General features: G+C 39.7%; 2 protein-coding genes across 2 annotated transcripts; one reads left to right on the top strand and one right to left on the bottom strand.

Annotated features, from left to right (window-relative positions):
• Window positions 1–339: 339 nt before the first annotated feature.
• On the bottom strand, window positions 340–4,260 carry LOC120043025 (gastrula zinc finger protein XlCGF17.1-like). The gene is made up of 2 exons (XM_038987757.1): window positions 4,218–4,260; window positions 340–1,709 (listed from the first exon to the last, which is right to left on the bottom strand). Exons 1-2 carry the CDS (start codon window positions 4,258–4,260, stop codon window positions 748–750), a joined length of 1,005 nt encoding a protein of 334 aa, XP_038843685.1. The 3' UTR covers window positions 340–747.
• Window positions 4,261–8,877: 4,617 nt separating this feature from the next.
• Window positions 8,878–16,820, top strand: LOC120043028 (gastrula zinc finger protein XlCGF49.1-like). Its single transcript, XM_038987761.1, has 3 exons — window positions 8,878–8,960; window positions 11,305–11,348; window positions 15,727–16,820. The coding sequence occupies exons 1-3, from the start codon at window positions 8,878–8,880 to the stop codon at window positions 16,410–16,412; spliced, it is 813 nt and encodes a 270-aa protein (XP_038843689.1). The 3' UTR covers window positions 16,413–16,820.
• The last annotated feature ends 10,789 nt before the right edge of the window (window positions 16,821–27,609 follow it).

Below are 27,609 nucleotides of genomic sequence, written 5' to 3' on the forward strand. Positions count from 1 at the left end.
TTGGACAAAACCAAATGTACATTGGACGTTGGCATAGTCTTGTTTTCAAAGTAATTTTGCTAGGTGAGTTTTAACGTGTACAAATCAATAGTCCCCAAATATGCAGAAACAGTTTGTGACATATTGAAAACCTAATAAAATGTACTATCAACAAACATTCTGCCAGAATAATCATATTATTTGTATTTCTTTTCAACAAAAGCTCCTTATAAACTACACAAGCACCAAAAACAATGTTGTTTTGACAAGTGGCAATAAATCACTGATATCGATTAGGGAGGAAATCAGGTTGTACTTGCTGTTGAAACTAACACAACTAAAAAAAACACATGGAAATGGGAGATATCTTCTACCTCACTGGTTAGAGGACAACCTGCAGAAGACAGTACGCTACATTTTGGAGTGATGCGTTTAAATTATATGTCTCCAAAATGAAACTAACAGCTCAAAAACCACACGGAATCTGGGAATAATGTGTACATCACTGGTCAGAGGACAATTTGTAGCAAACAGCTAGCTACATTTTGAAGTGATGCATTTTAATTCAAGTGGGTCACCAACGAGGTAAGTGTAACACAACACTTCTTTGGTAAAATAGTAATCTTTCAATTCAGAGCCTGGATTTTCCCCTGATGAGGCTAATATCCATATGACACTTAAATCAACAGAACATCATTAAAATACTCCTACTACAATGTTAAAACATTCTACATTGTGACATTATTTCATTGATATCATGAAACAACTTCATGTATGTATTTTCTGATGTTTGATCAGAGATCTTTTAGCAGAGTATCTCATGTCACATTGACTACAGCTATAAGGTTTCTCTCCTGTGTGTGTCCGCTGGTGCATAGTCAGACTGCTAGATGTAACAAAACTCTTCCCACATTGATCACAGCTATAAGGTTTATCTCCTGTGTGTGTCCTCTGGTGTGTTTTCAGGCTGCTAGATGTAACAAAACTCTTCCCACATTGATCACAGCTATAAGGCTTCTCTCCTGTGTGTGTTCTCTGGTGTGATTTTAAATGTCTTGATGAAACAAAACTATTTTCACAGTCAGAGCAATGGTAAGGTTTTTCTCCTGTATGGATTCTCTGATGTATTTTAAGATCTGCTAAAAAGATGAATCTCTTCCCACAGTCAGAGCAGCAATGAGGTTTCTCTCCAGTGTGTATTCTCAGGTGTGCTATCAGGTTGCCTGAGTGAGAAAAATTCTTCCCACATTGATTACAGCTATAAGGCTTCTCTCCTGTGTGTGTTCTCTGGTGTGATGTTAAATTTCCTGAGATAACAAAACTCTTTCCACAGTCAGAGCAGTGGTAAGGTCTCTCTCCTGTGTGTGTTCTCTGGTGTATGGTCAGACTGCTAGATGTAACAAAACTCTTCCCACATTGATCACAGCTATAAGGTTTCTCTCCTGTGTGTGTTCTCTGGTGTACAGTCAGATGGCTAGATGAAGTAAAACTCTTCCCACACTGATAACAGTTATAAGGTCTGTAAGATTTCTCTACAGTTTGTATTCTCTGGTGTATTTTTTGTGAATCTGATCTTAAATAACTTTTCCCACAGTCAGAGCAGTGGTGAGATTTCTTTCCTGTGGGTTTCCGCTGGTGTTTCTTGAGGTGTTCTGATCTGGAGAGACTCTTCTCTGCCTCGTCAGCATCATGATGTTGTTGAGGCTCCCCAGAGGATCCACGATAGTCCCGTCTCTCTCCTGTGTGAACAACAAAGTCAGACAGATGGTTAAAGGCCCACAACAGCAGAAATCCACTGTTTATTTTAGCTGAAAGGTGATGCTGTACAACAATTTACATCTGTAATGAATATTTAAATGCTTTTATGAACTTAATTGACAATTGTCTTAACATGACAGTCAGTGATCAACAACAGTCATATTTAGTCTTATTTTTTTCACATTAGTAGTATAGTGTATGATTCTAGGTTAGAATTAAGTTATTAGAGTTCCTGAAACCCTAAGCATTGTGCCAGATGAGTTATTAGAGTTCCTGAAACCCTAAGCATTGTGCCAGATGAGTTATTAGAGTTCCTGAAACCCTAAGCATTGTGCCAGATGAGTTATTAGAGTTCCTGAAACCCTAAGCATTGTGCCAGATTAGTTATTAGAGTTCCTGAAACCCTAAGCATTGTGCCAGATGAGTTATTAGAGTTCCTGAAACCCTGAGCATTGTGCCAGATGAGTTATTAGAGTTCCTGAAACCCTAAGCATTGTGCCAAATGAGTTATTAGAGTTCCTGAAACCCTAAGCATTGTGCCAGATGAGTTATTAGAGTTCCTGAAACCCTAAGCATTGTGCCAGATGAGTTATTAGAGTTCCTGAAACCCTAAGCATTGTGCCAGATGAGTTATTAGAGTTCCTGAAACCCTAAGCATTGTGCCAGATTAGTTATTAGAGTTCCTGAAACCCTAAGCATTGTGCCAGATGAGTTAGAGTTTCTGAAACCCTAAGCATTGTGCCAGATTAGTTATTAGAGTTCCTGAAACCCTGAGCATTGTGCCAGATGAGTTATTAGAGTTCCTGAAACCCTGAGCATTGTGCCAGATGAGTTATTAGAGTTCCTGAAACCCTGAGCATTGTGCCAGATGAGTTATTAGAGTTCCTGAAACCCTAAGCATTGTGCCAGATGAGTTATTAGAGTTCCTGAAACCCTGAGCATTGTGCCAGATGAGTTATTAGAGTTCCTGAAACCCTAAGCATTGTGCCAGATGAGTTATTAGAGTTCCTGAAACCCTAAGCATTGTGCCAGATTAGTTATTAGAGTTCCTGAAACCCTGAGCATTGTGCCAGATGAGTTATTAGAGTTCCTGAAACCCTGAGCATTGTGCCAGATGAGTTATTAGAGTTCCTGAAACCCTGAGCATTGTGCCAGATGAGTTATTAGAGTTCCTGAAACCCTAAGCATTGTGCCAGATGAGTTATTAGAGTTCCTGAAACCCTAAGCATTGTGCCAGATGAGTTATTAGAGTTCCTGAAACCCTAAGCATTGTGCCAGATGAGTTATTAGAGTTCCTGAAACCCTAAGCATTGTGCCAGATGAGTTATTAGAGTTCCTGAAACTCTAAGCATTGTGCCAGATGAGTTATTAGAGTTCCTGAAACCCTAAGCATTGTGCCAGATGAGTTATTAGAGTTCCTGAAACCCTAAGCATTGTGCCAGATGAGTTATTAGAGTTCCTGAAACCCTGAGCATTGTGCCAGATGAGTTATTAGAGTTCCTGAAACCCTAAGCATTGTGCCAGATGAGTTATTAGAGTTCCTGAAACCCTGAGCATTGTGCCAGATGAGTTATTAGAGTTCCTGAAACCCTGAGCATTGTGCCAGATGAGTTATTAGAGTTCCTGAAACCCTAAGCATTGTGCCAGATGAGTTATTAGAGTTCCTGAAACCCTAAGCATTGTGCCAGATGAGTTATTAGAGTTCCTGAAACTCTAAGCATTGTGCCAGATGAGTTATTAGAGTTCCTGAAACCCTAAGCATTGTGCCAGATGAGTTATTAGAGTTCCTGAAACCCTAAGCATTGTGCCAGATGAGTTTCGGTTTCCAATATACGGCCCTTTCTGTGTTTGCAAACAACAAGAGGGAGATGCACATGCAATTTGGTTGCAGAAACCACTAGTTATACCAATACCATAGACCTACTGTAGGACCCATAACTTCACCTAACAACAACATAGACCTACTGTAGGACCCATAACTTCACCTAACAATAACATAGACCTACTGTAGGACCCATAACTTCACCTAACAATAATAGAGGGCAATTTGGTTGCAGAAACTCCTCCCTGCTAATGAGGAAACCGCTAGTCATGGTTGTAGTATATCTGGTAATGAGGAAACCACTAGTTATGGATGTAGTATATCTGGTAATGAGGAAACCACTAGTTATGGATGTAGTATATCTGGCAATGAGGAAACCGCTAGTTATGGATGTAGTATATCTGGTAATGAGGAAACCACTAGTTATGGATGTAGTATATCTGGTAATGAGGAAACCACTAGTTATGGATGTAGTATATCTGATAATGAGGAAACCGATAGTTATGGATGTAGTATATCTGGTAATGAGGAAACCACTAGTTATGGATGTAGTATATCTGGTAATGAGGAAACCACTAGTTATGGATGTAGTATATCTGCCTGGAGCAAAAATGGTGAGCGAAGATTTGAGTTTTTCACAATGTATTCTGAATATTACACAAGATCAGCTCAACATCGTAGGCTGCAAAATTAGCCTCCATTTCCAGGTTGCTTATGAGAGCATTTAACTTTGGGATTATAATTGTAAGGAACGTTAGAATGTCCTGCAAAATATAAAGTTTGTGTCAGTCATAAATCAACTGCTATATACTTTAAAAAATACCTCAAACAGTAAAATGCTCTTTGGCTAGCTTTGCAACCAGCCTATCAATGAGTGTTAGCATTAACTTCATTTCAATGTACTTGCACCCTGTCTCATTCACGTAGACGTCTGTAGCATCCAAACAGTTTGGACACTGATATGGTCTGCTTAAACTAATAACAAATAAACAATTATAAGTGTCCATGTCTTTATTGAACACACCGTGTAAACATTCACAGTGCAGGGTGGGAAAAGTATGTGAACTCTTGGATTTAATAACTGGTTGACGCTCCTTTGGCAGCAATAACCTCAACCAAACATTTTCTGTAGTTGTGGATCAGACCTGCACAACGGTCAGGAGGAATTTTGGAGCATTCCTCTTTACAAAACGGTTTAAATTCAGGAATATTCTTGGAATATATAGAAGGAACCAGTGCGTAAGGTAAACTACCGTGCGTCCTGTTTCCTTTAACCAGAGAATGAACTCTGTTGTGCACAGCTCTAGCATGATGGCTGTTTGTCCTACAAACGGCGTTCACATACTGCTGGAAAGCCCAGCTCATTGGCTATCTAGCTAGTTATATTTCAAAAGGATAGGTGGTCATTGGACCAGGACACTGTCAATCAAGTGAACACCGCTCGTCTCATTGGTGCTTAATGATGGCTGACCTTCATGGTATAATTGACGTGTTGCGTAGCCAATACATAATGTAGAATGATGAAACAAGTTTGGTTGTCTTCTAGAGTGTCTGCGGATTGCACAGAAACCAAACTTGACCGGGTTAAACTACGTTTTGCCGATTAGATTTCATATATTATTTTGTTGCAAGTTGAAAGAGTCTGGAATTCATGCAAAACACTGTATACAAAAACGGATCGTGTTAGGATATAAAAACGGATTTTATCAAACAATTCGATCTACATTTTATCTCTGAGATCCTCAGGATGACAAATCAGAGCAAGATTACAGAATAGAATTATTTACCTTCAGAGCAGCAACTGTCCAGATTTCGGGACACTGATCCTGTAGAAGTAAAAAAAAAAAGCCACAATCAACCAACCAACCAATCAACCAACCAACCAATCAATCTGCAGTTCAAACCATAAAGATGTCATTCCGCTACTGTTTTGGTAATAAGATGATGGATGGAGAAATGTAACTACTCTCAAATTCCATCCACGATATCAACATTCTAGTTTAAACCACGTTTTGAGGCTATACAGTGTTGGTTTACATATACCACAAACCCTTGACATGCCTTATTGCTATTATAAACTGGTTACCAACGTCATTAGAACAGTAAAAATAAAATGTTTTGTCATACCCGTGGTATACGGTCTGATATACCATGGCTGTCAGCCAATCAGCATTCAGGGCTGGAACCACACAGTTTAAAATCTTCAAGAATCAATGGCTATTTATAAATCATTTAAAAGCAACTTCAGATTTCCCTTTAACACCAAACATCAGTTCAACAACTGCAGAGTTTATGCTTCTGTTTTTAAGACAGTACTTACTAGTGTTAATCAGGGCCCGGTTTCCCAAAAGCATCTCACAGCTAACTTCATCGTTAGAACCATTGGATGCCTTAAGATAACTTTGGGAAACGGGGCCCAGATATCCAGTTTCCCCCTCTTCTTCCTCCTCCTCCTCCTTTTTCGACGTAACAGTCATCTCCCCTTCCTCCTCTTTCACTCCAAAAACTGTATCCTCCTCTTTCTCTTCCTCCTCTTCTTTCACTCTGAACGCGTCTTCCTCTTCTTTCACTGTAACGTCTTTCTCTTCTTCTTTCACGGTAACAGCCTCACCCTCTACTTGTATTGTAACAGCCTCCTCTTCCTCTTCCTCTTTCACGAGAACCTCTTTCTCCGTCCAGCAGATCCCCTCTTCTTTATCAGGAGGAGAGTAGCTTAGTGGCCTCATGGTCGGAGATGTTAGCTAGCTAGGCTAATGCTAACTTAATCAGCCCTCTAGCTGACTAATAACAGCGTAAATATGAAATTAAATCGGATAACTAACTAGACGACAGAAGTGGGTTTAAAACACAGTGGCTAATATACACTAAAGCGTCTAAAGAGCTTTATTGGTTCGTCTATTGTGTCCAGCAAGCTACCGAGGTGTCTGGCTGACTATTGTTGCTGTTGAAAGAAGCGTTCCGTCCACTAGTTTATACGTCACACTAGCAGCATTACCTTAAAGTCCCACATTGCTTTTTGCTAACTGGAGTGGGTAAACGCAGTTGAGTAAAATGCATATTTTATTTTCTGACAACACTTTGAAGGTTAGGAAGATTGAGTTTTTACAAACAGTTATGTTTATCCGTTATTACATATTTATTTACTTATTTCCGGATATCTTCCAAACTACCTACAATGCAATATGTTCGAACGGCATATGGATCTACTCTGTACTACGAGTTCCTGTGAAACTCTCAGGTTTTCATCGGCAGCTTTTCCTGTTACGGACCTTAATTTATAAGCATCATTTTATATATGTATATTATATATATTATATATGAAATAATAGGGACATGTTGTATGAAAATACTTCTTTGTTTTTAGAATATTGGTTCCTAAATAATATCCTATTGGTGAGACAACTGGTACATGCAGAGGGTCTTTTACTCAGTTATAAGGAAGTCTGATCACTTCACAAGGTCCCTGTAACACCTAAACATGTTACAATCATTTTAGATGTCATTCCCTCAGACGTTGCTTTATTATTCAGGAACGTGTCAAGACCCTCAGAACATACCTACGATTACCCCTGTTGACTCATCAGTAGGAAAGATTTGTTTCTCTTTTGGTCCATTCAACAACAATAGATCAATAGGAACCTTGTTTCAACAGGATGTTGTGTCTCTGCCTTGTCATGTTGGTCCATTCAACAACAATATATCTATACCTCATGTCATGTTGGTCCATTCAACAACAATATATCTATACCTCATGTCATGTTGGTCCATTCAACAACAATAGATCAATAGGAGCCTTGTTTCAACAGGATGTTGTGTCTATTCCTCATGTCATGTTTGTCCATTCAACAACAATAGATCTATATGAACCTTCTTTCAACAGGATGTTGTGTCTATACCTCATGTCATGCATTATTGGAATGGTTTCATTGATAACATCTGTTGGAAAAAGTTTGGATGTTGCCACACACATACCTACTTATTAACAAAATTCAGGAAGTTTATTTTTAAATTATTCATAAATATTATCCTGCCAACTACTACATGAAGTTTTAAAAAACATACATTGAAATGGTACATTTTGTAATGACCACCCAGAAACAGTGTTGCATCTTCTTTTGCCTTGTATTCATGTAAGGAATCTGTGGGAAGACATCAGTAGATTTATAATTGAACACATTTATGAAGATGTTACACTATTATGGAGAGATGTATTGCTTGGATTCTTTACCTACGATAGAAATAGGTTGAAACAATTTAATGTAATTCATTTCATTATTCTTTTGACCAAATTTCATATTCACAAATGTAAATTTACAAACAAAACACCACATTTTATTACCTTGCAAAAAGAAATTGAACTGTATTTTAAGACAATTAAATACTCTGCCTGTTTGAACGATAACTGTGTTTATGTCCCTTAAGGTCCTTGTGTAATATGATATTGTACAGGGGGTACAAGTACAGAGTCAATGTGAGGAGGCTATATACAGGGGGTACTGGTACAGAGGCAATGTGAGGAGGCTATATACAGGGGGTACCGGTACAGAGTCAATGTGAGGAGGCTATATACAGGGGGTACCGGTACCTAGTCAATGTGAGGAAGCTATATACAGGGGGTACCGGTACCTAGTCAATGTGTGGAGGCTATATACAGGGGGTACCAGTACCTAGTCAACGTGCAGGGGTACAGGTTAGTCCAGGTAATTTGTGCATGTAGGTAGGGGTACAGGTTAGTCCAGGTAATTTGTGCATGTAGGTAGGGGTACAAGTTAGTCCAGGTAATTTGTGCATGTAGGTAGGGGTAAAGTGACTATGCATAGATAATTAACAGCGAGTAGCGGCCGTGTAAAAACAAAGTACCTGAGCTTAATTTCGATTCTCATAACAAAGGGTTTGTATACTTATGTAAATAAGGTGTTTTTTTTTATTTTATTTTTGACCCATTTGCAAACATTTCTAAAAACCTTTTTTTGTCATTATGGGGTATTGTGTGAAGATAGATGAGGAACAATTTAATTGAATATATTTTTGAATAAGGCTGTAAAGTAACAAAATGTTGAAATGATTGGTCCTGTTTGTGTGGGTCAAAACAGAAACACCCTGATGATTGGTTGACAATATAGCCTCCCCAATGCAGCCAATGGCTGTAAGTTACAGCTGGTTAGGAGTCGAGTCGACTTTATGATCTTTGATCAAATGGTTGTTGTAAAGTTTATGTAGTCGACATGTAGGACACTTTTTATCCCCAAAATGCATCACACTTTGAAAGGCGGTGACTTGACAACAGTGATCCACTTGTACAAGCCCATTGCTATAACATGTGCAAATACCTGTCCAGGCATTGTAAGCTCTGTCAGGTGTCAGTAACGTCTGAGCAGAGGAACACAGCCAAAGACTGCAGGTGGGGGCATTTAAAGAGATAGCCCCACCCCTTTCAGGTGAATGAGGTTACCTGAGGTGTGGCAACCAATAATGCTGTGTTCGTAACCAAGTGGGAGGTCGGGATTTTCCAGTTGTAAAGTCGTAAAATACCAGTTGGATGGCCGATCATGTGGAGTTTTACCAGTCGTATGTCGTAAATTCCCACTTGGTTATGAATGCAGCGTACTGATAACTAACCCCAGATGTATCATTGGCGTTGTTTCCAATGGGAGCAAAGTTGTATCGTGCCTCACATTCATCACACATGACGTAGCTATCATCTTGCTCTTTCAGCACTTGAGCAAATCTTTCCCAAACGTCACTTTTGTGACCCTCCCTTCTCTTTACTTTCAACTCTCCATTTCGCAGCTTTACTTAATAAACTAATAAACAATTATCTGTTCGTTTCACTGAATGACAAAATAGTAGGGTAGTATGTTTTAAAATTGTCATGACGTCTAATCAATCAACACCTGCTTGCTTCTCTTTATACATGTCAATATAAAATTAGTATTTTATAAAATAGATGAAAATAAAAAAGTTCTGAAAATAAAATAAACGTATGACACCAGTCGGCAGATGACGATGTGCTTCTTTGAGGCGACGCTACCAGCGTGACGTGTAATCTAGAGGACGGGACGCTTCTTCAACAACAGCAGCTAGTCAGCCACCTCCGTAGCTTGCAACTGACATTATATTGTTGTCAAGACTGGAGTTAAGTCCTTAACTAGGTCTTAATTTTGTTTAACATGTTATTCATTAAAGCAGACGCAGATCTACTTACATTAGTGTGTGCATACATTTTCGTACTGGTCCCCCGCGGGTATCAAACCAACAACCCTGGCGTTGCAAGCGCCATGCTTTACCAACTGAGCTACACGGAACTATTCTACCAATATATATTCATAATGTACATATTCACATGTAGCAATAGGTCTGCATTAAACTATTCTACCAATATATATTCATAATGTACATGTTCACATGTAGCTACAGGTCTGCATAGACGAAAGTATTGGCTGTAAGAAGTCAGACAAAACATATTTGCTCATCTTTAAATTAATAAACAAATACATTTTTCTAAACTGCTTTACCCATTCCAGTCAGCTGACGGCGATATGCGTCTTCAGATGGTGACGTCATATCTAGTGGACCACACGACACCGGAAGCTGTTTCAACAACACGGATGCTGACTCATTCAACCACCTCCGTAGCCTGGTAGCCAACATACAACCGAAAACAAGCTCTTTGGACCATTTTTGTGTATATTGATCTCGGTGTTTTTAACACAATCCTCTTTACGTATCTACTATTTAACTTAAAGTAATTTGCTTGTTAAATGTACAAATGTGTTGATTATACTGAGTCTAGCACTAAGCTTATCGCTAATGCTAGCTAGCCCGACCATGAGGTCACTAAGCTAATCTCCTCCTTCTAAAGAAGAGATTGTCGGCTGGACGGAGAAAGAAGCTCTGGGGCTGAACATTGTCATGAAAGAAGAGGAGGAGGATATTACAGTAAAAGGAGAGGAAGAAGCTTTCAGAATGAAAGAGGAGGATGAGGAGGCTATCAGTATCACATTGGAAGAAGAGGAGGCCATAACATTGAAAGAAGAAGAGAAGGAACATTTTAGAGTGAAAGAGGAAGAGGGGATAGAAGTTTTCAGAATGAAAAAGGAGGAAGAGGAGGCCATAACATTGAAAGAAGAAGAGAAGGAACATTTTAGAGTGAAAGAGGAAGAGGGGATAGAAGTTTTCAGAATGAAAAAGGAGGAAGAGGAGGCCATAACATTGAAAGAAGAAGAGAAGGAACATTTTAGAGTGAAAGAGGAAGAGGGGATAGAAGTTTTCAGAATGAAAAATGAGGAAGAGGAGGCCATAACATTGAAAGAAGAAGAGAAGGAACATTTTAGAGTGAAAGAGGAAGAGGGGATAGAAGTTTTCAGAATGAAAAATGATGAAGAGGAGGCCATACCATTGAAAGAAGAAGAGAAGGATGTTACAGTGAAAGAAGAGAAAGAACATTTTAGAGTGAAAGAGGAAGAGGGGATAGAGGCTGTCATAGTGGAAGAAGAGGAGGTCGACGCTTTCAGAATGAAAAATGAGGAAGAGGAGGCCATAACATTGAAAGAAGAAGAGAAGGATGTTACAGTGAAAGAAGGGAATGAAACTTTAGGAGTGAAAGAGGAAGAGGGGATAGAGGCTGTCATAGTGGAAGAAGAGGAGGTAGAAGCTTTCAGAATGAAAAAGGAGGAAGAGGAGGCTATCACCTCGAAAGAAGAGGAGGATGTAACATTGAACAAAGAAGAGGAGGATGTTTTGGGAGATGAAGGAGAGGATGAGGAGACTGAAGATCTGATTAACACCAGTGAGTACTGTCTTAAAAACACAGCCAGAAACTCTGCAGTTGTTGAACTAATGTGTGGTGTTAAAGCCAAAGGGGCATTGCACTGAAATGTGCTCCTCACCAGAACCCCAAATATAAGTTGTAAAACTCCGTTGGGTGTAAACAATGCAAATGTAAACAAACACTGTATTTAACTCAAAACGTGTTTAAAACAATCATTTTGATCTCATGGTCGGTCCTTGCATCCACAGCTCTGTCTATGAATTAGAGTTGTTCCATTCCTTCAAACCCTCCGCTACTCTCCCCTTTCTGTTCATTAGGACAGTGGAGACTGAATTAGAGTTGTTCCATTTGTTCAAACCCTCCGCTACTCTCCTCTATCTGTTCATTAGGACAGTGGAGACTGAATTAGAGTTGTTCCATTCCTTCAAGCCCTCAGCTACTCTCCCCTATCTGTTCATTAGGACAGTGGAGACTATGAATTAGAGTTGTTCCATTCCTTCAAGCCCTCCCCTACTCTCCCCTGTCTGTTCATTAGGACAGTGGAGACTATGAATTAGAGTTGTTCCATTCCTTCAAGCCCTCCCCTACTCTCCCCTATCTGTTCATTAGGACAGTGGAGACTGAATTAGAGCTGTTCCATTCCTTCAAGCCCTCCGCTACTCTCCCCTATCTGTTCATTAGGACAGTGGAGACTGAATTAGAGTTGTTCCATTCCTTCAAGCCCTCCGCTACTCTCCCCTATCTGTTCATTAGGACAGTGGAGACTGAATTAGAGTTGTTCCATTCCTTCAAACCCTCCGCTACTCTCCCCTATCTGTTCATTAGGACAGTGGAGACTGAATTAGAGTTGTTCCATTCCTTCAAGCCCTCAGCTACTCTCCCCTATCTGTTCATTAGGACAGTGGAGACTGAATTAGAGTTGTTCCATTCCTTCAAGCCCTCCGCTACTCTCCCCTATCTGTTCATTAGGACAGTGGAGACTGAATTAGAGTTGTTCCATTCCTTCAAACCCTCCGCTACTCTCCCCTGTCTGTTCATTAGGACAGTGGAGACTGAATTAGAGTTGTTCCATTCCTTCAAGCCCTCCGCTACTCTCCCCTATCTGTTCATTAGGACAGTGGAGACTATGAATTAGAGTTGTTCCATTCCTTCAAGCCCTCCCCTACTCTCCCCTATCTGTTCATTAGGACAGTGGAGACTGAATTAGAGCTGTTCCATTCCTTCAAGCCCTCCGCTACTCTCCCCTATCTGTTCATTAGGACAGTGGAGACTGAATTAGAGTTGTTCCATTCCTTCAAGCCCTCCCCTACTCTCCCCTATCTGTTCATTAGGACAGTGGAGACTGAATTAGAGTTGTTCCATTCCTTCAAGCCCTCAGCTACTCTCCCCTATCTGTTCATTAGGACAGTGGAGACTGAATTAGAGTTGTTCCATTCATTCAAGCCCTCAGCTACTCTCCCCTATCTGTTCATTAGGACAGTGGAGATATACAACGTTTAAGTACCAATAAGGGGTATAATATTTATGGCTCTACCTTTCTCACTCATTATTATTCATGATCCATTCATGATTATCCCCCAAAATGATTTTATTTAACCAGGCAAGTCAGTTAAGAACAGATTCTTATTTACAATGGCGGCCTACCGGTGAACAGTGGGTTGTTCAAGGGCAGAAGGACGGGCAGAACGACAGATTTTTAACTTGTCAGGTCGGGGATTCGACCCAGCAACATTTCGGTTACTGGCCCAACGCTCTAACCACCAGGCTACCTACCCCCCCTCTAACCACCAGGCTACATGCCCCCCCTCTAACCACCAGGCTACCTAGCCCCCCTCTAACCACCAGGCTACATGCCCCCCCTCTAACCACCAGGCTACCTGCCACCCCTCTAACCACCAGGCTACCTGCCACCCCTCTAACCACCAGGCTACCTGCCACCCCTCTAACCACCAGGCTACCTGCCCCCCCTCTAACCACCAGGCTACCTGCCACCCCTCTAACCACCAGGCTACCTGCCACCCCTCTAACCACCAGGCTACCTACCCCCCCTCTAACCACCAGGCTACATGCCCCCCCTCTAACCACCAGGCTACCTGCCACCCCTCTAACCACCAGGCTACCTGCCACCCCTCTAACCACCAGGCTACCTGCCCCCCCTCTAACCACCAGGCTACCTGCCACCCCTCTAACCACCAGGCTACCTGCCCCCCCTCTAACCACCAGGCTACCTGCCACCCCTCTAACCACCAGGCTACATGTTCAGAAACATATTCTATTCTTGTGTGACTCGTATGACACAATACATTATTTACCGTTGTTAGGTTCTAATTCTCAGAGTTAAAACCCAACGGACAAAAGCTGAACCAGTTTATTCTTCCCAGAGGGTCAATCCAGCTGCATTAGACAAAAAACCTCCTGCACATCTGTACAAGCATTGTATCTTTACTGCACTTTACTTCACTTTACTGCCCTTTACTGGACACTAAATAATACGGGCCATACACTTTTCTTCCTCCCTTAACGTGACCTGACCTAGACCCCCCCCCCCCTTCATCACTAATCCATGGCTCTCTCCCCTTATCAATGCCTGCCCTGACCTCAACCCCCCTTCATCACTAATCCACGGCTCTCTCCCCTTATCAATGCCTGCCCTGACCTCAACCCCCTTCATCACTAATCCATGGCTCTCTCCCCTTATCAATGCCTGCCCTGACCTCAACCCCCCTTCATCACTAATCCATGGCTCTCTCCCCTTATCAATGCCTGCCCTGACCTCGACCCCCCTTCATCACTAATCCATGGCTCTCTCCTCTTATCAATGCCTGCCCTGACCTCAACCCCCCTTCATCACTAATCCATGGCTCTCTCCCCTTATCAATGCCTGCCCTGACCTCGACCCCCCTTCATCACTAATCCATGGCTCTCTCCCCTTATCAATGCCTGCCCTGACCTCAACCCCCCTTCATCACTAATCCATGGCTCTCTCCCCTTATCAATGCCTGACCTCGACCCCCCTTCATCACTAATCCATGGCTCTCTCCCCTTATCAATGCCTGCCCTGACCTCAACCCCCCTTCATCACTAATCCATGGCTCTCTCCCCTTATCAATGCCTGCCCTGACCTCGACCCCCCCTTCATCACTAATCCATGGCTCTCTCCCCTTATCAATGCCTGCCCTGACCTCAACCCCCCTTCATCACTAATCCATGTCTCTCTCCCCTTATCAATGCCTGCCACATGTGATCGCTTTCAATAGGATCCCTGATATAATGTAAACGTTATACATTACCCTCTCGCCCTCATGTTCATGAATAAGTATATTTCATATTCTCAGAACCCAATACCATTCATTTCTGTTGGGTTCAACATCATCTGAAACACAACCAAAACAAACTGAAAATGTATCCAACAAGTTTGTAGAGTCACAAGCTTGGTGTAGTTATTACGTTCTAGGGATATGGGACCAAAGACTTTAATACACATATAAGTGAATTTGTCCAAATCCTGATGACGCATTCAAATGGGGGGACTAGATATATGAAGTGATTTTATTTCTAAATGGTAGAACAGATACCCTGAAAATACCCTCAAATAAAAGGTGACCTTCTGTTCCTTTGTCTCATATGAAACATTTGATCTCAAATCTAAAATGCTGGAGTACAGAGCCACATTAAACTGTTATCTTCCCTGTCCAGATAAATACGTACTGCCCCCTATCCCTAAGAAGTTTTAACCTGTCAGGAGAAGTAGCGGAGCAGGCCCTATTGTCGGGAGACGGCAGGGGGGAAAACCATTCAATAAAATTACATGCCCTCCTAAAAGTAGGTAACGTCAGTCCTGTAGGTGAAATTAAGATTGTAACAATGGCAGTCCATTATATAGACTTATGTGGGAAAATCAAGGACTGAAGGGGGGCATGAATAAAAAAAATGGCAGAGTAATACTTTAAATTCGTGATGTGATTGGGGGACTAAACCTGATAGAATAACAATAGTAGTAATAATAATAATGATGTATTTTATACAACACTTTTCATCACAAAGACAATCTCAGACTAAAAACTAACAAAACACATGTAGAGATCTGGCAGGTCTTGGTGATGGTATTCCACAGCTTCAGATGATAAGGTGGTGTTCAGCCAGGCAGTTCAGAAAGGCTGGGCAGTAGTTTAAAAGGAGGGAGCAGCGATGTCACAGAGGGAGAAGCGATGCCACAGAGGGAGAAGCGATGTCACAGAGGGAGCAGCGATGTCACAGAGGGAGCAGCGTCAGTCAGTTACTCAGACCGGAGCTCTTCACCAGGCTCCTCCTCTAACATGGAGCCAGTTTTATCATGTAGACGTTGATTCAGTTCTCTATTAAGTATTTAACTAAATAATCTGTTTGTCTTTGGCAGGAGAGGGACCAGACTCTCACTCTGACAGCGGAAAGAGTCCTTCAGGGGGACCAGACCCAGTGACACCCAAACCAGCGAGACAACACCACTGCTCCCAATGTGAAAAGAGATTTTCCCTATCATGGGCCCTAAAACGGCATGAGAGGACACACACAGGAGAAAGGCCTTTCCAATGTTCCCAGTGTAGAAAGAGTTTTACTTTGTTAGGAAACCTGAGGGAGCATAAGAGAATACACTCTGGAGAAAAACCGTACAACTGTTCCCAGTGTGGAACGAGTTTTGCCTGGTTAGGGAGCCTAAAGCAACATGAGAAGATACACACAGGGGAAAGGCCTTTCCAATGTTCCCAGTGTGGAAAGCGTTTTACCCGCTTAAGGAGCCTAAAGCAACATGAGAGGATACACACAGGGGAAAAGCCTTACCAATGCTCCCTGTGTGGAAAGAGTTTTACCCAGTTAGGGACCCTAAAAGAGCATGAGACAACACACGCACAAGAAAAGCTCTGCCAATGCTCCCAGTGTGGAAAGAGTTTTATCAATTTAAAACATCTGAATAAGCACGCAAGAATACATACACAGAAGGAGAAGACTTACCACTGCTCTCAGTGTGGAAAGACATTTTCCCAGTCAGAGGACCTGAAATCACATGAGAGAATAGAGAGGCTGTGTTCTGACTTATGTTTTTGACCTGAGAATTTAGGTTTTTGTTCATGCCAAATGAAATCCTATTGTTTATATAAAATCATTAACAAAATAGACCTACTTTTGTTTTAGTTTTCATCTGGAGATGATAAATACTATACAATGTGTTTTAATTATGAACTTTAATCCATTGCATACAAGTATAAACCCTCTAATATTGTTCATTATATATTTGGGATATTGCTAAATGTTAATTACTTTATAGATTAATGGAGTTTTGGATTTCTTGATTCTAACCTTAAACCTCTTGGATTTGATCTGGCTTTCGCTAAATGAATTTGAATACATGATTTAGATATTGAATAGATTAATAGAATGTGCATTTCTTGAATTTAGTTTTGTTTCATTGAGTTAATTTGTGTATTAGTCGTCAAGCTAAAGGACTATGAAAATGTGATGGTGTTTTTATAATAAAGTGGTTGACATGAAAAACATTAGTGTTCCCATCAATGTTATTCCACTATGTAGAAGCAGTATAGAGCTAGTTGTTTATTTTGATATTATCTGTTGACTGAATGAATCAGAGTTTGCATTGAATACAGATGTGTAGTAGATGTGAAGTTTATTTTAAATTCTTACTAATCGATCAGCAAAAACGTCTCTTTGTCAGTCTCAATATAATATTAAACTTTTGAAAGAAATGAAAAATAAAAAGTAGAATAAGGCTCCATGGTAGCTAATACAGTAGAGTAGAATAAGGCTCCATGGTAGCTAATACATTATAATATAATAAGGCACCATGGTAGCTGATACATTATAATAGAATAAGGCTCCATGGTAGCTAATACATTATAATAGAATACGGCTCCATGGTAGCTGATACATTATAATAGAATAAGGCACCATGGTAGCTAATACATTAGAATATAATAAGGCTCCATGGTAGCTAATACATTAGAATAGAATAAGGCACCATGGTAGCTAATACATTATAATATAATAAGGCACCATGGTAGCTAATACATTAGAATAGAATAAGGCTCCATGGTAGCTAATACATTAGAATAGAATAAGGCTCCATGGTAGCTAATACAATAGAATAAGGCACTATGGTAGCTAATACATTATAATCAGGCTCCATGGTAGCTAATACATTATAATAGAATAAGGCTCCATTGTAGCTAATACATTATAATAGAATAAGGCTCCATGGTAGCTAATACATTATAATAGAATTAGGCACCATGGTAGCTAATACATTATAATAGAATAAGGCTCCATGGTAGCTAATACATTATAATAGAATAAGGCACCATGGTAGCTAATACATCAGAATAGAATAAGGCTCCATGGTAGCTAATACATTAGAATAGAATAAGGCACCATGGTAGCTAATACATTATAATATAATACGGCTCCATGGTAGCTAATACATTATAATAGAATAAGGCTCCATGGTAGCTAAGACATTAGAGTAGAATAAGGCACCATGGTAGCTAATACATTATAATAGAATAAGGCTCCATGGTAGCTAATACATTAGAATATAATAAGGCTCCATGGTAGCTAATACATTATAATATAATACGGCTCCATGGTAGCTAATACATTATAATAGAATAAGGCTCCATGGTAGCTAATACATTAGAATAGAATAAGGCTCCATGGTAGCTAATACATTATAATAGAATAAGGCTCCATGGTAGCTAATACATTAGAATAAGGCTCCATGGTAGCTAATACATTAGAATAAGGCACCATGGTAGCTAATACATTAGAATAAGGCTCCATGGTAGCTAATACATTATAATATAATACGGCTCCATGGTAGCTAATACATTATAATAGAATAAGGCTCCATGGTAGCTAATACATTAGAATAAGGCACCATGGTAGCTAATACATTATAATAGAATAAGGCTCCATGGTAGCTAATACATTATAATAGAATAGGGATCCATGGTAGCTAATACATTATAATAGAATAGGGCTCCATGGTAGCTAATACATTATAATAAGGCACCATGGTAGCTAATACATTAGAATAAGGCTCCATGGTAGCTAATACATTATAATAGAATAAGGCGCCATGGTAGCTAATATATTATAATAGAAGAAGGCTCCATGGTAGCTAATACATTAGAATAGAATTAGGCACCATGGTAGCTAAAACATTAGAATAGAATTAGACACCATGGTAGCTAATACATTATAATAGAATAAGGCTCCATGGTAGCTAATACGTTAGAATAAGGCTCCATGGTAGCTAATACATTATAATAGAATTAGGCACCATGGTAGCTAATACATTATAATAGATTAAGGCTCCATGGTAGCTAATACATTAGAAGAGAATAAGGCTCCATGGTAGCTAATACATTATAATAGAATAAGGCTCCCTGGTAGCTAATACATTAGAATAGGATTAGGCACCATGGTAGCTAATACATTATAATAGAATAAGGCTCCATGGTAGCTAATACATTAGAATAGAATAAGGCTTCATGGTAGCTAATACATTGTAACATAATAAGGCTCCATGGTAGCTAATACATTAGAATAGAATAAGGCTCCATGGTAGCTAATACATTAGAATAAGGCTCCGTGGTAGATAATACATCAGAATAGAATAAGGCTCCATGGTAGCTAATACATTAGAGTAGAATAAGGCACCATGGTAGCTAATACATTAGAATAGAATAAGGCTCCATGGTAGCTAATACATTAGAGTAGAATAAGGCTCCATGGTAGCTAATACATTATAATAAGGCACCATGGTAGCTAATACATTATAGTAGAATAAGGCTCCGTGGTAGCTAATACATTATAATAGAATAAGGCGCCGTGGTAGCTAATACATTAGAATAGAATAAGGCTCCATGGTAGCTAATACATTAGAATAGAATAAGGCTCCATGGTAGATAATACATCAGAATAGAATAAGGCTCCATGGTAGCTAATACATTAGAATAGAATAAGGCTCCATGGTAGCTAATACATTAGAGTAGAATAAGGCACCATGGTAGCTAATACATTAGAATAGAATAAGGCTCAATGGTAGCTAATACATTAGAATATAATAAGGCTCCATGGTAGCTAATACATTATAATAGAATAAGGCTCCATGGTAGCTAATACATTAGAATAGAATAAGGCTCAATGGTAGCTAATACATTATAATAGAATAAGGCTCCATGGTAGCTAATACATTATAATAGTATAAGGCACCATGGTAGCTAATACATTATAATAGAATAAGGCTCCATGGTAGCTAATACATTATAATAGAATAAGGCTCCATGGTAGCTAATACATTAGAATATAATAAGGGTCCATGGTAGCTAATACATTAGAATAGAATAAGGCACCATGGTAGCTAATACATTAGAATAGAATAAGGCTCAATGGTAGCTAATACATTATAATAGAATAAGGCTCCATGGTAGCTAATACATTATAATAGAATAAGGCACCATGGTAGCTAATACATTAGAATAGAATAAGGCTCAATGGTAGCTAATACATTAGAATAGAATAAGGCTCCATGGTAGCTAATACATTAGAATAGAATAAGGCGCCATGGTAGCTAATACATTATAATAGAATAAGGCTCCATGGTAGCTAATACATTAGAATAGAATAAGGCGCCATGGTAGCTAATACATTATAATATAATAAGGCTCCATGGTAGCTAATACATTATAATAGAATAAGGCTCCATGGTAGCTAATACATTATAATAGAATAAGGCTCCATGGTAGCTAATACATTAGAGTAGAATAAGGCTCCATGGTCGCTAATACATTAGAGTAGAATAAGGCTCCATGGTAGCTTATACATTAGAGTAGAATAAGGCTCCATGGTAGCTGATACATTATAATAGAATAAGGCTCCATGGTAGCTAATACATTAGAGTAGAATAAGGCACCATGGGAGCTAATACATTATAATAGAATAAGGCTCCATGGTAGCTAATACATTAGAATCTAATAAGGCTCCATGGTAGCTAATACATTAGAATAGAATAAGGCTCCATGGTAGCTAATACATTAGAATCTAATAAGGCTCCATGGTAGCTAATACATTATAATAGAATAAGGCTCCATGGTAGCTAATACATTAGAATAGAATAAGGCTCCATGGTAGCTAATACATTAGAATCTAATAAGGCTCCATGGTAGCTAATACATTATAATATAATAAGGCTCCATGGTAGCTAATACATTAGAATCTAATAAGGCTCCATGGTAGCTAATACATTAGAATCTAATAAGGCTCCATGGTAGCTAATACATTATAATAGAATAAGGCTCCATGGTAGCTAATACATTAGAATAGAATAAGGCTCCATGGTAGCTAATACATTAGAATAGATTTAGGCACCATGGTAGCTAATACATTATAATAGAATAAGGCTCCATGGTAGCTAATACATTAGAATAGAATAAGGCTCCATGGTAGCTAATACATTAGAATAGAAGTAGGCACCATGGTAGCTAATACATTACAATAGAATAAGGCTCCATGGTAGCTAATACATTATAATAGAATAAGGCACCATGGTAGCTAAATCATTAGAATAGAATAAGGCTCAATGGTAGCTAATACATTATAATAGAATAAGGCTCCATGGTAGCTAATACATTATAATATAATAAGTTACCATAAATGTATCCTATACTGACTATTCTATTCTTCCATTATGTCTAATACATGTATCCTATTCTGACTAGTCTATTTATCCATTAGGTCTAATACATGTATCCTATACTGACTAGTCTATTTATCCATTAGGTCTAATACATGTATCCTATTCTGACTAGTCTATTTATCCATTAGGTCTAATACATGTATCCTATACTGACTAGTCTATTTATCCATTAGGTCTAATACATGTATCCTATACTGACTAGTCTATTTATCCATTAGGTCTAATACATGTATCCTATACTGACTAGTCTATTTATCCATTAGGTCTAATACATGTATCCTATACTGACTAGTCTATTTATCCATTAGGTCTAATATATGTATCCTATACTGACTAGTCTATTTATCCATTAGGTCTTATAAATGTATCCTATACTGACTAGTCTATTTATCCATTAGGTCTAATACATGTATCCTATACTGACTAGTCTATTTATCCATTAGGTCTAATACATGTATCCTATACTGACTAGTCTATTTATCCATTAGGTCTAATAAATGTATCCGCGCATATTGATTTTGTCCATCTTCATGAAAGAGCTGATCGTGGACTTCAGGAGACAGCACGCCCCCATCCACATCGACGGGACCGCAGTGGAGAAGGTGAAAAGCTTCAAGTTCCTTGGCGTACACATCCCTGACAATCTGAAAATGATCCATCCATTCAGACAGTGTGGTGAAGAAAGAGAAACAGTGCCTCTTCAACCTCAGGAGGCTGAAGAAATTTGGCTTGGCCCCTAAGACCCTCACAAACTTATGCCATTGAGAGAATCCTGTCAGGCTGTATCACCGCCTGGTACAGCAACTGCACCAAACAGCTTCTATCTCAAGGCCATCAGACTGTTAAATAGCCATCACTAGCCGGCCTCCACCCAGTACCCTGCCCTGAACTTAGTCACTGTCACTAACTGGCTACCTTCCGGTACTCAACCCTGCACCTTCAAGGCTGCTGCCATATGTACATAGACATGGAATCACTGGTCACTTTAATAATGTTTACATACTGTTTTACACACTTCGTACGTATATACAGTTAGCTTTGTTTTCCTCGAGCTATTCTCCAGTTTGCTCCCAGCCGCTTTCATCGAACGTAGATCACTGTTAAACCATGGTACAGATTTGTTTGTTTGACTGAATTAATACGACATCGCCTTAAATGCAGGCAGATATGTAGCAGATGGAAAGTATGTTTTAAATGAAATAAAATGCACTTTTCTCTCAACTGCGTTACCAACTCCAGTCAGCAGATCGCGATGAGCGTCTTTCAGGCGATGCTGCCAGTTTGACGTATAATCTAGTGGACGGGACGTTTCTTCAACAACAACAGCTAGTCAGCCACCTCCGTAGCTTTCTAGCAAACATAGCCAAAACATTGAAGCTCTTTAGACTGTCTCAGTGTTTTAAACAGAGTTTTGTCGTTTAGCTAGTTACTTTATTTAATGTTATATGTACATTGTTAGTAAATTGTTAGTCAGCTAGCTGGCTTGATAAGTTAGCCTAGCACTAGGCTAGTCGCTAATGCTACCTAGCTAACATCCCCGACCATGAGCTCACTAAACTACTCTCCTGCTAAAGAAGAGATCTGCTGGACGGAGAAAGAGGGTCTGTGGCTGAACATTGTCGTGAAAGAGGAGGAGGATGTTACAGTAAAACAAGAGGAAGACGCGTTCAGAGTGAAAGAGGAGGATTTTACAGAGAAACAAGAGGAAGACGCGTTCAGAGTGAAAGAGGAGGAGGATGTTACAGTGAAAGAAGATGAAGAGCAAGAGGAGGAGGGGGAGATGACTGTCACATTGAAAGAAGACGACGAGGAGGAGACAGAAGATCTGATTAAGACCAGTAAGTACTATCTTAATAACAGGATCACAACCTCTGTTAGCCCAATAATAGACGAAAGAAGCCTGACGTTACTCAATATAGTCCAAGGACCAGACATGTTCTGCTTTGAGGCGAGTTGGCTCCGAAACAGACAAATACTACAACTAAATGTGAATCGATTCTCAATTGTGGTACGGTTCCGGAAACATAAATCTCTCTACTTTCATATCACATCAAAAATAATTTCACAAATATACTTACTGCACACTTTTTTAAACCGGTTTTAACACAGTTGCAGCCGACAGCGTTTTTCAGCGACAACACCTTTGTGGCGTCCATATTCCGTTTTAGCCCAGGTATGCATCTGTCTTACATATGTTTTCCGTAAACTGAAGTTTTACATTTGAACATGTTGTTCTGTACTGTAGGAATTGTTTAAGCTACACTGTAAAATATGTGTACCACCCAAGAGTCGGCCACCAACTACTAAATGCATGAATCAAATGCCTTCCATTGATTGTAATACTGTTAATAATATATACTGATAACAAGTTCAAACAGGTGCCATTAATACAGGTAACGAGTGGAGGACAGAGGAGCCTCTTAAAGAAGAAGTTACAGGTCTGTGAGAGCCAGAAATCTTCCTTGTTTGTAGGTGACCAAATACTTATTTTCCACCATAATTTGCAAATAAATTCATAAAAAATCCTACAATGTGATTTTCTGGATTGTTATTTCTCATTTTGTCTGTCATAGTTGAAGTGTACCTATGATGAAAATTACAGGCCTCTCTCATCTTTTTAAGTGGGAGAAATTGCAAAATTGGTGGCTGACTAAATACTTTTTTTTTGCCCCACTGTGTATATATATATTGATCTGGCTTTTCACTAAATTAATTTGATTACATGATTTAGATATTGCACCATGTAAATTATTAAATGGATTAATAGAATGTGCACTTCTTGATTTTTTGAACTTTGAAACCTCTTGAATTTAGTCGTTTTGTTTTCATTTAGTTAATTTGTTTACTAGTCGTCCAGATAAAGGACTATGAAAATGTGGTGGTGTTTTTATAATAAAGTTGTTGACATGAAAAACATGAGTGTTCCCATCAATGTTATACCACTATGTAGAAGCAGTATAGAGCTAGTTGTTTATTTTGATATTATCTGTTGACTGAATGAATCAGAATTTGCATTGACTACAGATGTGTAGTAGATGTGAAGTTTATTTTAAATTCTCACTAATCGATCAGCAAAAACGTATCTTTCTAATATATTTTTTATATTTATTTTATTTATATTTATATAAATATTTATTTATATATATAATTTAATTTATAATTTATTTATAATTTATATATATATTTTATATTTATTTTATATTTATATTTTATATATTTTTTTTTTTATATTTCTCAATATAATATTACACTTTTGAAAGAAATGAAAAATAAATTAAACAATTCCTGTACCCACTCCAGTCAGCAGATGGCGATGTGCGTCTTTCAGGCGATGCTTCTAGTGTGACGTATAATCTAGAGGACGAGACGCTTCTTCTTAATTAAAGGTTAAACATAGACAAGTTAACTGACATGATGAAAATGATGTGAGTGCATCCACGGGGCAGAAGTCAGTGAGCTGTGATTCTGGATGGCCAGACACTACCACTATATCCCCTGTATATTGACAGCATCCACGGGGCAGAAGTCAGTGTGCTGTTGTGATTCTGGATGGCCAGACACTACCACTATATCCCCTGTTCTGATTCTGGAAGGCCAGACACTACCACTATATCCCCTGTTGTGATTCTGAGGCCAGACACTACCACTATATCACCTGTTGTGATTCTGGATGGCCAGACACTACCACTATATCCCCTGTTGTGATTCTGAGGCCAGACACTACCACTATATCCCCTGTTGTGATTCTGGAAGGCCAGACACTACCACTATATCCCCTGTTGTGATTCTGGATGGCCAGACACTACCACTATATCCCCTGTTGTGATTCTGGAAGGCCAGACACTACCACTATATCCCCTGTTGTGATTCTGGATGGCCAGACACTACCACTATATCCCCTGTTGTGATTCTGGATGGCCAGACACTACCACTATATCCCCTGTTGTGATTCTGGAAGGCCAGACACTACCACTATATCCCCTGTTGTGATTCTGAGGCCAGACACTACCACTATATCCCCTGTTGTGATTCTGAGGCCAGACACTACCACTATATCCCCTGTTGTGATTCTGGATGGCCAGACACTACCACTATATCCCCTGTTGTGATTCTGGAAGGCCAGACACTACCACTATATCCCCTGTTGTGATTCTGGAAGGCCAGACACTACCACTATATCCCCTGTTGTGATTCTGGAAGGCCAGACACTACCACTATATCCCCTGTTGTGATTCTGAGGCCAGACACTACCACTATATCCCCTGTTGTGATTCTGAGGCCAGACACTACCACTATATCCCCTGTTGTGATTCTGGATGGCCAGACACTACCACCATATCCCCTGTTGTGATTCTGGAAGGCCAGACACTACCACTATATCCCCTGTTGTGATTCTGGATGGCCAGACACTACCACTATATCCCCTGTTGTGATTCTGAGGCCAGACACTACCACTATATCCCCTGTTGTGATTCTGGATGGCCAGACACTACCACTATATCCCCTGTTGTGATTCTGGATGGCCAGACACTACCACTATATCCCCTGTTGTGATTCTGGATGGCCAGACACTACCACTATATCCCCTGTTGTGATTCTGGATGGCCAGACACTACCACTATATCCCCTGTTGTGATTCTGGAAGGCCAGACACTACCACTATATCCCCTGTTGTGATTCTGGATGGCCAGACACTACCACTATATCCCCTGTTGTGATTCTGGAAGGCCAGACACTACCACTATATCCCCTGTTGTGATTCTGGAAGGCCAGATCTCTATGAACAATGACAAGAAGCTGCCACGTGGGGAATCGTAGGTGGCTCGTTTCACCTCGTTTCATCTTGTGGGGAATCGTAGGTGGCTCCTTTAAACTAGTTTCATCTTGTTCTCTCTGTCTCGTTTGGAGGTGTTTTGACTGACGGCACATCCATGTTAAACTTCGCTAGCTGGCTAACCAACTGTAACAATGTATCTGAGAGACAACAGGTGCTCATTGTGCTAATTTATTTATGTTTTCAGTCAACAATTTGAGAAATATAGTGTACATGTTGTCAATAATCTAGACCAACCCCGTCTTGTTTTGCCCCATATTTGCCCCGTGTCGGGTCTGTTGCTAAACAACCAACCCATCTACAAGGTTAGCAGTGTGGTTAAGGTTAGGTGTTAAATCAGATTTTAATAAGAACTTGTTTAGAAATAGGGAGGGTTTAGCTATTTGTGGTTAAGGTTAGGTGTTAAATCAGATTTTAATAAGAACTTGTTTAGAAATAGGGAGCTATTTAGCTATTTGTGGCTGTGGTAACTAGTGACGACCCAACAACAACAGCTAGTCGGTCGCCTCCGTTGCCAAAAAAAGCGGCAAAATCAAAGTTCTTCGGTGTTTCACTGTGGTCAAGTGAGCCGACACTCGCTAAACGCTGTCCAGCCACCCGCTCTCCAGTTTCCTCCTGAATTTGCGTGCGTGAATACAAAAATACATTTTTTTCCCCCCTGGGAAACTGAGTCAGATGCTCTCTCATACACAGATGGAGTCGTGCATTTTATTTCATTTTTTTGTGCCTTATCAAAAGTTACTTTGATATCACGGGTAGAGTGAGGCTGCACAGTAGCCACGGCGGTGCTGTTTTGGAAATGTTAAATCGTTAAAGCAAGATGTGTTTACACCCTTACAACAACAACAAAGATTGCGATTTGGAAACTGCAGTAAAAGTGTGGTGACTAGTATTTCGGATGCAGTAATTGCAAAATAACTGCAGTAAAAGTGTGGTGACTGTGGTATTTCGGATGCAGTAATTGCAAAATAACTGCAGTAAAAGTGTGGTGACTGTGGTATTTCGGATGCAGTAATTGCAAAATAACTGCAGTAAAAGTGTGGTGACTGTGGTATTTCGGATGCAGTAATTGCAGAATAACTGCAGTAAAAGTGTGGTGACTGTGGTATTTCGGATGCAGTAATTGCAGAATAACTGCAGTAAAAGTGTGGTGACTGTGGTATTTCGGATGCAGTAATTGCAGGATAACTGCAGTAAAATGAACTTATTTGCAGCAGTTATATTGCATCCTGACTACAATGTTTTTTCCGTGAGGTCAGTCGTGACCTTCGGAAAGTATTCAGACCCCTGGACATTTTCCACATTTTGTTACGTTACAGCCTTATTCTAAAATGTATTAAAATCAAAACATTTTACTCAATCTATACACAATACCCCATAATGACAAAGCAAAAAACAGGTTTTTATAAAATTTTGCAAGTTTATTAAAATAAAATAAAAAACGGAAGGCTGAAAGGTAGTAAAATGTGGAAAAAAGTCAAGGGGTCTGAATACACAATGTCACCAAGATCGAAGTGAACTGGAGTTGATCCTTGTTTTAGTTTTGCACCATGACTCTACACACTGACAGGACTCTACACACTCACTATGTCTCTACACACTGACAGGACTCTACACACTGACAGGACTCTACACACTGACAGGACTCTACACACTCACTATGTCTCTACACACAGAGGACTCTACACACTCACTAT

The sequence above is a fragment of the Salvelinus namaycush genome, unplaced genomic scaffold (assembly GCF_016432855.1).
Source record: "Salvelinus namaycush isolate Seneca unplaced genomic scaffold, SaNama_1.0 Scaffold84, whole genome shotgun sequence".
Lineage (NCBI taxonomy): Eukaryota > Metazoa > Chordata > Actinopteri > Salmoniformes > Salmonidae > Salvelinus > Salvelinus namaycush.

Bases quoted from the DNA above. Each gene is read 5' to 3' on its own strand.
- LOC120043025 (XM_038987757.1), bottom strand. From the start codon at position 4,260: ATGGAGGCTAATTTTGCAGCCTACGATGTTGAGCTGATCTTGT. The intron at 1,710-4,217 runs GTAATATTCAGA...CAGGAGAGAGAC, and splicing joins CGATGTTGAGCTGATCTTGT to GGGACTATCGTGGATCCTCT.
- LOC120043028 (XM_038987761.1), top strand. From the start codon at position 8,878: ATGTGCAAATACCTGTCCAGGCATTGTAAGCTCTGTCAGGTGTCAGTA. The intron at 8,961-11,304 runs GTGGGGGCATTT...GGATGTTTTGGG, and splicing joins AACACAGCCAAAGACTGCAG to AGATGAAGGAGAGGATGAGG. The intron at 11,349-15,726 runs GTGAGTACTGTC...TGTCTTTGGCAG, and splicing joins TGAAGATCTGATTAACACCA to GAGAGGGACCAGACTCTCAC.